At 37.8% G+C, this 16234-nt stretch overlaps 1 protein-coding gene across 2 annotated transcripts in view; it reads right to left on the reverse strand.

Annotated features, from left to right (window-relative positions):
* Positions 1-516: 516 nt before the first annotated feature.
* Positions 517-16234, reverse strand: part of LOC127636653 (very low-density lipoprotein receptor-like) — a 39743-nt gene continuing 24025 nt past the window's right edge. Inside the window, exons 5-18 of one of the 2 annotated variants that reach the window (XM_052117311.1) lie at positions 15572-15946; positions 15163-15285; positions 14247-14369; positions 11928-12047; positions 11474-11599; positions 9854-10025; positions 9437-9661; positions 8671-8789; positions 7702-7841; positions 7384-7525; positions 6993-7142; positions 5290-5373; positions 1954-2123; positions 517-1352 (exon numbers count right to left, since the gene is read on the reverse strand). In XM_052117311.1, coding sequence (XP_051973271.1) covers positions 1317-1352; positions 1954-2123; positions 5290-5373; positions 6993-7142; positions 7384-7525; positions 7702-7841; positions 8671-8789; positions 9437-9661; positions 9854-10025; positions 11474-11599; positions 11928-12047; positions 14247-14369; positions 15163-15285; positions 15572-15946 — 2105 coding nt within the window. In that variant the 3' untranslated portion in view covers positions 517-1316. The remainder of the gene's footprint in view (positions 1353-1953; positions 2124-5289; positions 5374-6992; positions 7143-7383; positions 7526-7701; positions 7842-8670; positions 8790-9436; positions 9662-9853; positions 10026-11473; positions 11600-11927; positions 12048-14246; positions 14370-15162; positions 15286-15571; positions 15947-16234) is intronic. The other variant, XM_052117312.1, reaches the window with a different exon arrangement.

Here is a 16234-nt window from a genome sequence, read left to right on the forward strand (position 1 = left end):
GAAGTAATCCAAAGTATTTAGAATACGTTACTGACCTTGAGTATTCAAACAGAATACATTACAAATTACATCATGTATTCTGTAATCTGTAGTGGAATACATTTCAGAAGTGACTCTCCCAACCCTTCGGATAAGTGCACTTGCTCGATTGCGCTCTTGGCACTAATCCTGCCTTGGAAGTCCTCCTGGGAAATTCATATTAAAAATGAATATCTGTCTTTTTTTTCTAGTAATAGATCAAATGACACCACCAACTTGGAAAGTCAGACTCCAAAAATCAAAGTATTAATTTTCCCACTGGTTCTGATGACAGTGTTGTGGGGTTCACGCACGCTTCAATCGTAAAACTGTCATTCCTTGATGACTTGTGTCTGTGCACTGCAGGTAAAGCCGAACTCAAGTCTGCTTTGGCTCCGTTCTTTTTCTCAGTGTACAAAAAAAAGGTACATGTGGTGTTTTTCTTGATGCATTGAAACATTCAACTGCATGTTTATTTGAATTAAGAAATAAAGAAACTTAATTTAAACTTTAATTTAATTTCATGTTTGCAAATTTTTCCTTTTCACAATACAGAGCATTTTGTTCCCCTGTATGCCACTATAAAAGGTCACAGGAACAGCACACAAACATACAAAATACTTTTAACAAACCTTTTTTTTTTTTTTTTAAATACATTTTCTTCTACCCTGGTGCAGTGCCCAACCATAGCAAAATTGTCTCAGTCAAATGTATACAATCTTATTTACAGAGAACCATTTCATCAAAGTGCTTGAGGAGTCCTGATTATGTTTTTAAGAGGATATATATACAGTGTTTTACAAATGATGTAACAGCACTTTTCCCTAAAGAGCTTCCTTCTATCCCAGAAAAACACAATACACCTTCATAAAGAACATGTTTCTGGAAAATAACAATCATGAGGGGGGAAACGTACATCTTAAAAGACATTACTGCCTAAACAAATGTATTTAAATATTTCAGACATCCACACACAAGTGACCTTCAAATATGGATTTTGGGTTTCCAGTTTTGCCATCAACATCCTGGTAGGAAGGAAATAAGGCTGCAGAATCATTTTGGGACCGTTATGGTGTACACAGAGGTAAAATATTCCCTCAGAATTCTTTGATGCTTTGAGCATGCTCAGTGAGAGCACGGATGATATCCTCTTTCTCAAAACAAAAAAAGAAAACCCCAGCAACCCCAACAACTTGGAAATTCACTTCAGAAGGCATCTGGTTGTGAGAAACGGCAGCAGTTGCCATTGTGTTGCCAAGTGTCTGGTAAATAAACTGGAGTGCTGAAGAGGGCTCTGGTTATGACAAGTCATCTTCTGTGTTTACCACTGAAATCTGCAAGAAAATGAAAAAAAAGATGTCGGAAAAATTAAGGGATAGTACTTTCCAGAGGCTGTTAAATGTCTGTCAATTTTTAAAGGCTTTTAGGAAAAGTGACCATCATGCAAAATTAAAATGATTTCTGGCATAAAATATAAAACACAAATCCGCATACACTACAGTTCAAAAGTTTCTCACTACGGAATTGATTTATATCAAAGAATTGAATCCAAGGTTGCATTAAATGTATTGAGAACTGCAGTAAATACATCTATGTTTATATATTTTGCTCAGGGTTTAAACATGTTTTCTGTAGCATGTCCCATAGATGTGATTGGCTAGCTGTAGTTCACTTCTAACAGACCTTATAATCAAACAGTTCACACAACGGCTCAACCCCTCAAACATTTTTTTCATTTTAAATATGTCTTCATGATTCTGAATGGAAGTGTATTTTAAAGAGCCAAATAATCCTTGGATTAAGTCATATACACTCTCTCCCATCCTGCATTGATTTAGAGGTGACAGCAAAAAATAACTAAATCAACATTGCCAATATTTTGTTTTAATGAGGTAGATGACCTAAAACCACGGATGCGGATTCTGCATTACTCACAGCAGGGTACGTGTGGCCAACAGAGGCAGTGTGCCTACTGATGTTGATATTGAGGTCTTCCTCAGTGGTCTTCAGGTACACTGGATTATCAAAGTTCATGCTCTTCTTGTTTTTGGTCTGCCAGTTCCGCCACATCAAATAACCACCCGCAGCTGCCATTGCCAACAACACTGTAGGTAAAGAAAGGGATTATTTCATGCCAAATTTAGCAGACAATGCTTTTTTGGTGTTGTTTTTTTGTTTTTACTTGGGGCACTTTCATGTCCCAGGTCTTGATTTATTTGGTACTTTAAAATGGCCTTTTATGTAGAGATTTGACTGTTTTGGCCATGTCTCAGACATTCAATATTAAATTATGAACATTCATAATAATTACAAAAATTACATGTTAAAAACCAAGATAATCTAAATCGCGTAAATAAATGTCAAAATATTTTGTTGATCATACATTTTTCAAAAGTTACAACCGTACCGCAGTTGTGGCGCCATTTCCCTCCAAAAGCATTTGCCGCCTGCAATTTTTCACTAAAACTTAAAAGCTTACAAATTTACACAATTAAAAAAAAAGACTCACAATTATTCAGGCAGCCCCCACCCCACCAAAGTAAAAAATAAAAACTTATATTTATTAAATAAACCATTTGTTGTTGTGTTCTAATTTCGTAAGCATGTCATTCTGGATCGGTTCACTCCACCTCCCATCAAAAAAGTCTTATTTTATTCCTCTAGATGGCAGCAAGAAAAAAAAACAAAAAAAAAAAAAAAAAACTTGTCCTCTATCACCTTCTCACAAAATGCCAATCTAACATATATTAACACTCACTGATGTGCTTGTCCATAGACATTCAGTCTAATGTTCAGTTCATGCACCACCCCCATTGTTTCATCGAGTATCTCAGCCTCAGAGTGGACTAGCAGTTCAATCTAGGTGTCATTAGAAAGCGGAGATCCTTCCCTCTGCAATTATGAATTTTATCATCTATAGTTGATAGCATATTTCCTATGATTTGTTTAGCATGCTTTTCCTGCTAGACAGTAGTGCTGCACGATTAATCAAATCGCAATCGCGATGTCAGCCTTTGCGATTATATGATGGCAAAATGCTGCGATTTTATTAAATAAATAAGTGCATGTGTGGATGTGACAGCCCATTTTCTACACAGCTAATAAAAAGATGACCAGTCTATAATGATGACACATGAGGAGCGCTGCAGCTCGAGTGTCTGATAGAAATACAGGTCACAGCTTGGTGATATATCTTGATTTCATCCTTAATTAAGCTTCAAATAATACGGGAGCATGCCATGTAAATAAGCACAAACTCCAAAACTGTCATTCTCTGTGCGGTCAGTGACCCAATCTGAGCGGGAGTCAAGTCCGGGAGAGATTTAAAGTTCCGCCGGATGATGCGCACTCAAACGCTGAGATGCTCGTCTCTCACCCCCGCTGTCTGCAGCTTGCAACGTCATCATGTATCGCATCATCATCTTGTGTGAAAAATAACACTACAATTACAACTAATTTTATTTATTTATTTATTTATATATATATATATATATATTTATTAGACAAGATTGACAAATGTTTATCAATAATACTCTTATGGCTAATATGTTTACAGTGTTCAGTGGCTAAAATGCCCAGACTTTGTCAAACAAATCAACTAAAAACAATATATATAGAAATAGGATAAGGTTGACTAAATATGATAAAAACTAAAAAGGACATTTGACACAGGATTAAGATCAAATAAAAAAAAAACAGATGGCAAAATTAACACTATTATTCAGTTGTCAGGTCATTAGGAGTGTATTAATGCAAAGCCAATGTTTACAACGTCACTTTTTTTCATCAGTATGGTACCGTCTCCGCCTCATTTTAAGCCAGGAAAAACCCTGGTTATATGGTGATATTTTGGCTTTAAGATAACCGACACTGAGCAGAGAGAGGTACTGTGCAAAATTAAAGTTGCTACATCACGTGGCAACACGACAAATTTATATCAGCACCTGAAACAGCACAAAGTAGAAAAGTGAGATTTCAGAAAATGATCCACACACTGGACAAGAGATACCAGCGATAAGTAGAACTTTTTAGAAAGAGGATTTGGAAATACCAGTTGGTCATTAAAAAACAAAAACAAAACAAGAACAATAATTTGAAATTTCCTTTTCAAAAGATTATACAAAGTATGTTACATCCTGCTTAAATGTCCCTGTTTGTTTGGACATGTTCTCATTTATTGTTCCATTTTATTTAGATGTTAATATTGAGAAAACTACAAGTTTTGCAGTAATGCAAAGATGTTATTTAATTTTGTAAAAATATAATTTTAATTTGAAAACACTGCATTTATAGTGGTGGTTGTTGCTAGTTTGTATGTTTGAGTTGAGAAATACACATTTCAGCATTATCAGTAATCCATTTGTGCATTTTCCTTAATAACCAATCAAGTTGACTCATGATGCCATTTGTTTATTATAATCGCAATCGCATATTAGTACTGATATTAACCTCAATAGTCGCAATATGACAAAATCGTTCAGCCCTACTAGACAGCATATTTTGATATAACATTGGATTATTCACACAAGCAAGCTCGCATACAAATGGCAATTATTTTTAGAAAAGTAAAAATTCTTAAAAAGGTAAAAACAGTTAAAGTTTAGCTATTTAGGGCTTACAGCAGCGCATAAATTAGACATTTGTATTTGATGCCTTACAGATATCATATTTTACTTTGTGTTTCTTTTGAAAATCTTTCAAACAAAATGGGCAACAAAATGGTTGCATTCCTGAGAATGAGAGCTTATATTTGATATATGATTTGTCCATTTAAGTTCTATTTGAAATACTTTTATATTCATATGAATATTTCTACCAGATGACCTCTAATTGCTGCTGATTTGTGAAGCATATTTCTTCAGGCCTTTTGTTATTTTGTGTAACAAATGCAGAAGTGATGGTTTTCAATGAAAAGTTCATATTGTAAGCTTTCAAACAATACAGCATGTGCCTGACATGTATTTGCAGTTTTGAACATTTTAAGCGTAAAACATTCTCACGACATAGCGCCACCTTTTAGACCCACGGAAAAAAAAAAAAAGGCAAATCTTCTGCGATGCACATACTGTTGTAATATATAATAAATATATAATTAAATATCCTGAACAATTTCAGACCATTTAATTAGATATGGTTTCATAGTTTCTGGTTAAACCCAGGCACTAACGTGTACCCATATATTATAAAAGGCAAGCACTGTCCTTAGCCATATCACATCAATTTATTAGTACATCATTCTTTAAATATCAATGAGAGAAATGATCTACTTACACACAGGTAGAATTGCCCAGGCTGCTGCAGATCCTTTGGTTGATGAATTCACTTCATGTATGGATGTACTGATGTTTCCTTCTACTGGTTTATAAAAAAAAGAACAAAACAAAACAAATGCAACAATTTTAAAACATTAAGTATAATTTCAAAGAACAAGACTCAACCAACCAAAATAATATTTCTACAACCCTATCTCAGAGCTCTGAGATACTTGCGAACAAAAGGTTGCTATAATTGGTGACAGCAGCGGAAAATGAAGTTTGAACAATCATATTAATAGCAGACAAAAGCAAAAGGATGAATGGAAACAAAAATCACACACTTGGTTCTGACATACAGCCATAAGCACTATTGTCTAGGATTCCAGTTAGTTTAGAATAACGCTCTCATTGCAGAAGCTATTTTACTCCTAGATTAAGTTGATGTTAGCTATTAAGGAGGAGCTGGTTTCTACTGGCCTTACCAGCATGAACTGGTTCAAAGGAATCCTTAGGTTCTCAAGGCACTTTAAAACAAAACAATACTTTGTATAATAGAGATTCATATATTCCATTTTCCCCATAACTAGATAAATTATCAAAATGCAAACAAACTCCAGACGGCACATGCCAGCTACTTTTATACAAATATCGAAAAATCTCTAGAATTTCTAGAGGTTTAAACTGTCGAAATCAATGTATTTTCTACAAGTTCATCATGACTTGACATGCCACTTCATAAAATCATTACTGCCACAATTAGTGCCTATGTTAAGAGGGTCTAGCAGGCAGACTTTTAGACCTAAACTTCCCCACATTTGACAGAGGTTGTCTTAAGTTAGTTATCACACACCCAAAAGCCTAACTTTAACATTTAAACATGCCATTTAAACAGACTTCAATTCTGAAGCAAAGCAGTAAACAAATAAAATGCATGGATGTCCATGTACATGTAGTTAACATCCTACAGACTGCTTAAGCTTGAGGGTGACTGGGGTGAGGGGTCACCCTCCCTCCATCTTGAGGGATAGTAGTAAACGCCTCTGTCATAAAACAAAAGGACTGTCCTATTTCCAGAAAACAGCCAATTCCTAAAGCTATGGACTGCTGTATGACACATGTTATTCACTGGAAATCCTTTGTGTACCATTGCTTAACATTCAAATTGCTGTAGTCAGAACGGTAGCAAAAAAAAATAGCAGAACAACAAGTCGTCTATGTTAGGATTATGAGATGACAATGATTACAGTTGAACATGACAATGTTATAATGGCCACTTTGATGGCCACCAAGACTTTTGCCAGTTTCAAGAGAGGGTGAAAATAAAACGCATTAAACTGATTTTATTCCCTTTAATCCAATTTTAGTTGGTGGTCTTAAACGTCTTTTTCATCAGAAATTTCCAAACCACCAAGTGAGTCAGGCAGTTTTGAGGCGTTTACAGAATGGGACTGAATTTATGATTGTTTCATGGATATACATTACTATAATTCTTAGTGTTCAATGTACTAGAAGGTATTTAAACAATAGTAATCAGTGCATGATTAAGTTCAGGCAGTAAATCTCCCTCCTCTCTGAAATCTCAAGGGGAGATGGAAGGGGAAACCAATAAACACTTGGTTACTGGTAACTGAATGGAAATTAAATGTTCATTTTGAAAGAAAAAAGAAAGCTTGTGTCAGCAACACATCAGTTGTTTGTTACGCAGTGCGAGTTACTTGCCTGGTCGGCATCGTAAGCCATCTGTGGTGAGTGTTTGTCCTTGCGGACACACACAGGTGTATTTGGGGGAGTGTTTGTTGATTTGTGGAGCTGGCAGACACATGAAAGAGCAGCCTCCATTTTCTGACTTCTCGTTACACCAATTCATCCCTGTATGTAGAAAACAACAATGCCTTTGATCATTGCAAACATCTACACCAAACATTTTGACATCAATGCAGAGCTGAAATACTTCAAGGTTTCTGGTCCTTTCAAACAAGGGAGTAACTTGGGTCAATGAATAAGTTGCTAACGATACTAATTTAAAGACTGAAACCATCAAGAAAAGTTGATGATCGCTGTCTCAGTGATGTGTAGTTTGTTCTTGTTCTGTATACATGCAGGTACACACCAGAGAGCTGAATGAGCTCATGGTACACGATGATGTCCTGGGGTTCATTGAGGTTGCTGGCCAGCATAGTTACATCAGATCCTGTGAACTTGTTTGCACCATAGATGGCCTCATTCTCACCATCTGTCCAGAACACTCGATCCTACGAGGTAAAAATAGTGTGAATGACAGAAAACAAGCCATTGTGAAACTTTCAAAAAACAAGAATATCTTGGGAGGAATCTTGGAAAAATAAATAAAGGTTTATTAAATAAATGATAGTGATCCATTTAAGTAAATTAGTATGCACTGTAATTGATCCATTTTTGGTTTGTATACCTCAAAAACAGTCAGGGCAAAAGGGTGGGCCAAGTAATCTGGAGACTGCAACACTTTCCTTCGGTTGTCTCCATTCAGATCTACACTACAGAGCATGTGCAGCTTGGAGTCCACCCAGTAGAGTCTCCCTTTGATCAGATCTACAAGTCAAGATTAGGGTAAAAGTGGGTAAAATAGGGTTTATTTTCTTGAACTTAAAGGAGAAGATTCAAGCATGGTCAGAAAATAACCGTGTAGGGGTTCCTCAGATGCCACACCTTAGGAACCCTTTGGAGATACTCTGGGCAACCCTTTTCAGAGCCTCAAATATCATATTGCCCACTCAAGAAACAATGCATTTAACATTTCAAGTGCCTCAAAGCTTGGAGAAACAATTGACCAGAGTTTGTGAGCCTCTATGGCAATAGACCATATACAGTTTTACGACAGATACATTGCTCAGGGTGTGTCATGTGTTGGAGAACGATTCTGCATGATTATTCTCCCTGAAGAATTCTGATGTAAACAATGGGGATTTCATCATTATTTCTCTGACTTTTTCGGAATAAAAGTACAATCGGGCTTTATGAACTGGACGCTTGCCATGGAAAGTTCTCACGAGTGACAGACTGGATTTATCTGTGAATTGATATTTCACAATGAAGGTGTGACTCGCCACATTGCTTTTGCATGTTTTCATTTGTACATCCGTTACAAATTATAGAACTGTCGCCAAAACATTTAAATCATAAATTGAAATATCGAAGTTGAACAGTAAGACCTTTCAAATGATAATTAATTGCATTTTTGGATGGTACAGTATACAGTAAATGTCCAACTGGTAGAACATTGCACTTCAATAATAGAGAACTGCCCTTTTTAAACCTTGAGATTCTCCAGAGGGCTCCGCTAATGTGAAAATCAAATAGTGTATTGTACATTTGAATTTTTACAGTGATGAAGTGTTTTGGTTGTTAAAGCTTTACACACCAAGAGTGATTCCATTGGGCCACTGAATGTCCGTCTCAACCAGGACCTGTCTGTGAGCCCCATTCATGCCAGACTTCTCAATCTTAGCTGGCTCACCCCAGTCTGACCAATATAGGAACCTATCATCGAAAGGACGAGGATACCATAAGGTAAAACCATCACCTCAAACCAGAATATCGAACATTCAGAATATTTCAAATGATTTAAGCTGAAGTATGTAATTTCTGCAACACTAGCACCAACGAACACAACTGCAAATAAAAAAACTGTTTTAAAATCAGATTTTTGAATATGCCCCCACGTGATTTGTTTAAAGATTTAGATAGTCCCGTCCCCAACTCTCACCACTGGTTGAGTAACGTTGTTGGGGCGGGTCCAAGCGAGTCACTCATGACAAACACAGGAGTTTTCTAGTGCCACAGAGACAGTATTTAGAGTTTGAGAAAATTAACCAATGAATGGCTTACTTTGTTGTCTCTGCATATTAAGCTGGGATAGAAGAAAGCATTAACACTGAAAAAGTTACATACTTCAGCTTTAAACGGAGCAAATCAAAAAAAAAAAAAGTTGTAGTGCCCTATTCAGTCCCCATATTAATTCCTAACCCTGTTGGGTAGTTGTTTGTAATGCCTGAACAGAAACGTATGTAACCAATTCTCGTTGTAGTGGATCATGTAAATACAATCAGTATAATACAGTATTGTTATATCCATTTAAAATACAGCAAAAAAACAGCACAGAATTAAAAAAAAAAAATCAAAATTACCCTGAGAGAGGATCTACAGCAATGGAGGCCGGTTCCTTCAAGCCATTTTCAAACAGCACCTTCCTCTTAGTCCCACTGAAGTTGGCCACCGCTATAATTTTACTGCCCAGGTCTGACCAGTAGATGTTTTTGTAAATCCAGTCCACTGCAATCCCGACAGGCATCTGAACATTGTCAATCACCTTGGTATGACTTGCCACACCTTCCTGCTTATCAATTAATGTACTGTGAAGAAAGGCAAGAGTCACCAGGCAAATATGGGTTTGTAGGTCATCCAATCAGTTAGGCGGTTGGGAGGGAAAAGGACATTGCTGACATTTCTGCATAAATGCATTTGCAATCTTTCCCACACAACTTTGCTCCAGTTTTAAATGAGTCAATGCATTCAGACAGAGGCAGTTGAGAGTTGGTGGTTACCTGAAAATGGCCTTCTGTCCCAGGTCAGCCCAGAATATCCTCTGTTGAGTGAAGTCAGCATCCAGAGCCACAGTATTCCTAAGCTGCGCCACAATCTGAGTATATTCACGACGCTCCAGCCCTAGTTTACGGATGTCTCTCCGATTGGTGAAGATAAGACAGGGCTCTTTACCTGGGAACACAATAAGAGGGAACCATAAGGCCATCAAGAACAGTGTCAACTGATTACAGATCTCTAAGGGGGCGTTCATGCAGGATGCATGCTTGTTTTTACAACCAAGCCAAACAGTATGCAACGGAATGTAACAAATGTGTCTCGAGATGAGTCTTTAAAATGTTTAACAGCTTTTTACATGGCATCTTTAAATCACAGCGAGACATACCAATGGTCAAATACATCTGTTTAGCTTGCGTTTCTAAAATTCACAATTCAGATGAATGCAAGAACGCTTCCTGTGTGAACGGTCCCAGTTCATTGAAACGCTACCTTCTACAGCAAACCCAATTGCTAGCAAGCAAAAAGCCTTGTACCACAATACTCATGACCACTTGATTCTGATTGGTTAGTGATTAAGGGTGCTTTCACAGTAGCACTTTGTGCGCCCCAGAGTTCTAATAAATTCGGTTCGTTTGGATGATGCGAAAACTGTTTTCTGAACTCGTGCACCCGCGAATTGCACTAGATGCCACTTGAAAAAGTTGGTCTGCGGTACAGTTTATATGAACCCCAGTACGGTTTGCTGCTGATATGAAGGCAAACGTACCAAATTGCATTAAGTGAACCACTATTATACACTATTGTATAATTTGCGTCTTTGCAGGCTCCCCATCACAATTATGGGATAATGCATTTCTCACACCTGCTCGTTTCCAAATAAATCACCTCCAGAGAGCAGCTCACATTCTTTACATCTCTTGCAACACATCTGCGGGCTCACGGCACACAAACGCTAACATTCATCACATCATTGCACATCTAATGAATCTGTGGCAGACAAACACAAGAGTGCATGTACATTATTGGTGGTAAATCAAAACAGATGAATCATTCGGTAGCACAGTAAAGCTGAAGTCTTGGAGTTACCTAGTTACAGTGGTGAACAGCTGCTGCTTGTTCTCATGTTTATGATGCAATCGGACCACCGCTTTGGACCCAAACAATATGATGTGAACAGAGTCCAGAGGCGACAATCTGGAACTACTTACACCAAGTAGTTCCAGATTTGTAGACCTCATTATGGTCAAGTCACTTCACCACAGAGGATGGTTATTTCAGCCAGTTATTTCAGTAAGACACTTTTGAACAAGTAACAGCAGCTTAGACTGTTTATAAGCATGATACTTAATAAATGGCATTAGGAAATAATTTTGTACGTGAATGATATAAGCAGAATCGTTGACTTATTGAAAATAACTTGCATTGCCATCCTGGTCACGTATTAAATGAACATTTCAACAGTATGTAGTCAAAAATTCCTAACTTTTTGGGATGGGGAACCCCAAGTTTACTCATAAATGTGTTATCTAATTAGTCAAGTTTCAGAACTCTTGACTTGGAATTCAGGTGACCCTGAATGAAGTTACAATTAACTATAAACCTTGAGCATCGAGTTTACTTACCAACAGCCTTGCACACTCCAGTGGTAGGGTCCATCTGATAGCCACTATGACATTCACACTTGTAGCCTCCTTTAAGATTGATACAGATTTGACTACAGATGCCAGGGTTGAGGCATTCATTGACATCTGTGAGGAGAAAATATAGGCCACATAAACCACAGATCACACTGCATTGCACAGTAGTAACATGGTTAACCTTACCCCTAATCCTAAACCTCAACCCTACCCATACCTCAACCTCAGTACCAGCAAATGTGAATCTTGTAAAATTTTGCAGAACACATAGTTACACAATAAGTACATTGTATTGTATGTATTTTAATGTTAGTACATAGTATTTAAAGATATCTTGTATAAAGTGGGACCACAATGTTTGGTACATGTGAAAGACTAATACTACATAAGGACCACAACTACCACAATGATGTGGGTTTACATCCTTCGCAAGTCATACCTCCGCAGGTCTTGCGATCGATGAGCTGGAGTCCTGGTGTGCAGGCACACTCATAGCTGATCGTAAGGTCGTTGCAAATGTGCGAGCAGCCTCCGTTGTTGAGCAGACATTCGTTTAGATCTATAAAACAAATGGTGAACATCTGCGTTACACAACTGGAATACCAATGCAGTGCACTCACAGGATATATATGACATGCTGTGATTTACAACAATCAATACTCCAGAGCTTCTCCATATGATAAACAGCCAAAAGGAATGAACGCAACTTTGTCCTTGGACTTAGTTTAAAAACATGGCACACATGTCACTCAATATTGATTCTATGCTGGGCAAATATGTAGTAACACTGTAGCACTTTATTGCATGAGACTTCATAGATGACTAGATTAATAGGCATAAAAGTTGAAAATAAAATAGTGCACAATGGTTTGCCCATTTACATGTTTCAACCTCTCCAATTTGCCAGAGTAGGCTGCAATCTGGACCAGACCTTATACCAGCAGTCAGAGGTCTGGCTTTGCAAGATTGTGTGAAACCTTACATAGAATGTGCCACATAAGATATGAGAATGTTATAAGAAACTTATACAATAGCTGAAGTTCTGATTGTTCCACTTTTAAGAGCTAAACTCTGCAACAGATGCATCAAGAGTGAGAAGCATCCCTCTCACACATCCCATGGTCTGTTCACACCCCAATCATCTTGAAATGTTTAACGAACATTTAGGTCAAACAGACAGCTTGAAAATGTATGCAAACTGTCAGACCACTCAACTCTTTACAGACCATTGCCGTGTAAACTGCACATGATGTTCGAGACTGCATTTAACCAATCCAGCTTAACCATCAGCACACTACTCCTTAAATGGCTCTAAACACCATACTCCCATAAGCCTCTACTATCCATTTCAGCACCAGGATCTGTTCAAGTCTGTGCATGCACTCTATATTGGTACAAAAAAATAAAAATAATTTAGCTCTCATAAGGAGACATTTAGTCCAAGTGCACCTGCTCATTGGCATGCATGCAGGAAATAGAAATGTGTGTATTTGACCAAAATTCCATTATCGTCAGCAAACAGAAATGCGTATTACGGTGAGACTGGTGTCAAAATAAAAGTTCCTCAAAAAAATATGAATGAACCTGGCGTCGTTCAAGTTTTATGTTCTTTCCAAAAACAAAGCACTTGAAAGTTATGCGCTCATCATTACCACTTCAGAAGTGGGAAGTACGATAATTCAAATAGCCCATGAAAGCAGCATTAATCCTTCGACTCAACCATGTGTGTGAGTTTGAGGCGGAAATATCTGTCCGACCACCTTCTGCCATGGTGGGAGTGTTCACAATAACCCTGTTCATCTTCAAGAACAAAACCACAATTCCCCAAAACATGTACAAGATTTTTTTAAAGTTGGGTCAAGCAGTGATGGATCGATTTTAAAGCAAGGTCTATTTATCGAATAATATTTTGCCATTTTGTGATAATTGGGATCAGCAATAACTGTGCACATTGAGCAGATTAACAAATTGTTTTTGTACTAAAATTTTAAAAACAAACATTTAAATTGAGCAAATACTGTGAAAATAATGTATACATCTCATTTACCAACATCATATCATTGAATACACACAAAATATATAAACATTCCTTCATTATAAACAAATGAAGGAATTATATCTGCATCATTTATTAAAAAGCCCATATCAATTGACCACTAGCTTCCAGTAAATTCTGAAGATAGTCAAAACCAAACAAAGCGTTCCAAATTAGGGGAAGAACACCCACCAGTATACAAAAAGGTTCTTATGAAACATACACTATGTATGTGCTTGGTTATTGAACAACCATTAGGCATCAATTTCCCTTTACTGCAATACCAGCTTCAACACTTCTAGGAAGGCTTTCCACTATACTGTATGTAATAACGTGGCTGCAGAGATTTCAGACACAAGATCATCAGTGGTTCAGGCAATGATGTTTGGAGATAGACCCTGGCTCACAGTTGGCGTTCCAATTCACCCCAAACATGCTGAACGGGGATCAGGTCTGGGCTTGGTGCAGGCAAGTCAAGTCCATCCATACCTGATGCAGTAAACCATTTCTCTATGTACCTCGCTTTGTGTTGGAAGCACACAATGCCCTAGAATGCCATTATATGTTCTAGCATGATCGTTCGTCTCCACTAGAATTAATGGAGTAGCCAAATACATATATATAGTCCATATATGTAGATACAATATCATCTATTGTAATGTTTGACATCTAGTGAACAAAAACATTGCCAGAAACCTCACAACGGAAGAACATTCTACTCACTGCACTCTTTGATGGGTTCATCGCTCCAATCAGTACAGTCACGGACCTTATTACACACTTTACTCATTTCAATGCACTCGCCACTGCGACACTTGAACATGTCAGGACCGCTACACTGAGTCACTGTGGAAAGAGAAAATGACAACATCAGTTTCTTTCCATGAATAATATCATATAACAAAGGTTTTTTTGGTCTAGAATACATTTAAAATGACACTAGAGCAATGGATCTCAATCAGTGGGTTGTTACCCAAAAGTAAGTTGCAGGTCCGTTTTGATAGGGTAACAGACAGAGGGGGTTTTGGCTTCAAAATTCACATCTGATGTATGACTATGTAATGTGTATATTGTTGGACTAACCAGGTCTCTTCAAGAAAGGTTAACCACAGAACTTATTTTACTCTAATCGAAAACTGCCATTCTAAAATCCCACTGGAAATTCCTGAGGGAACCTCTGACAAATTAGCCTTCCGAGTTGGCCTACAAATTGATGTCATGATTGAATTGCCCATAGTTCCTATGTGTTTCATGATGACATTAATAACTTTCATGTTTGATTGTAAGAACAATATTTTAACAAATTGTACAATGAACAATTTGATAGTGTTTGGTCGCCACTTAAATGGCAAAAAAATTCCAATCCAGAAAACCAGTTGGGAACACTGCTGTAGAGAGAGCATTTTTGCTATAATTTTTTCCCAGCTGGATAAAAACAAATTTCCTTTGAGTATTTCACCCATGTTTCTGCAATAACTTACAGCATGAAATGTACAGTGGGCCTGTATTTGGGTTGATTCTTTACTACAACTCTGTACTTTTCTCAAATGTGGTCAACTGTGAACCAGACTTCCAAAAACTGTTTAAAAAGCTCCAGGTAGAACATTACAAGAATTGGGTTTCCAGTTCATGGACTCACTGTTTTTGCAGTTGACTTCATCCGTGCCGTCTACACAATCTCGGAAGCCATTGCACTGCCGGCTGCCATGGATACAGCTACCGTCATCACACTTAAACTGGTCAGGTCTGCATGTACGAACAGCTGGATGTGGCATGAACAAACACAGACCTGTTAGTGACACTAGAGACCAAAACATCCCTCAAACCCCTCACCAGGGGCTCAAAAGGAGCTCTTAATATAATATTTATTTGACACTATATATATATATAGTGTCAAATTTCAGCACTTTCAAAGTCTGCGATTAATCATGATTAACTACTAAAAATGTTAACTATTAATCTTGATTAAAATTAATCGAATGACAGCTATAATTAAAATATATATATTTGACACATTTGGTCAATATCAAAAAACAGGAATTACTCACAGCAGTTTTTCTCGTCGCTGCCATCCTTGCAGTCCGAGTCCCCATCACAGCGCCACTTCCTGTGGATGCATTCTCCAGAGCCACACTGCGTCTCCCCAGATGAGCACTTCGCCGGCGGTGGCGTAGGGTTGTGGCCGCAACGCTCCGGCGACTCGTCTGATTGGTCCTGGCAGTCCACATCATCATCACATAACCAGCTTCTAGGAATGCATGTAATGTTGCCACACGGGACTTCGCTTGGACCGCAAGAGGAAGGGGCGCAGTCCTGCTCATCACTGCCGTCGCCGCAGTCATCCTCTCCATTGCAGACGAATTTACGTGAGACACAGCGACCACTGGCACAGGTGAACTCAAGAGGGGCGCATGTAATGTTACCTAATAAAATACCATGGAAGAATGTATAATGAGACCGGAGAAAGGGCAAAACAACTTTTCAGGATGGTATTGTGGATGTAGGCAAGTAACAGATTTCATGGAGAATTTACTTTCAAAAACCAGTGTAAGTTTGTTACTTCAAGTTTCTTGTCATCCTGTTCCAAAAAGAACCAAAGAACACTTGCTGCACAAAGCTTGCCTTTTATAGCCCAGGAGACTTCGAAATTATAGCTATGTTACGTCCAAGTTGCGAATTTAATACACATGAAAAACCATTATAATTGCAAA

This window comes from Xyrauchen texanus, chromosome 44 (genome assembly GCF_025860055.1).
Source record: "Xyrauchen texanus isolate HMW12.3.18 chromosome 44, RBS_HiC_50CHRs, whole genome shotgun sequence".
Lineage (NCBI taxonomy): Eukaryota > Metazoa > Chordata > Actinopteri > Cypriniformes > Catostomidae > Xyrauchen > Xyrauchen texanus.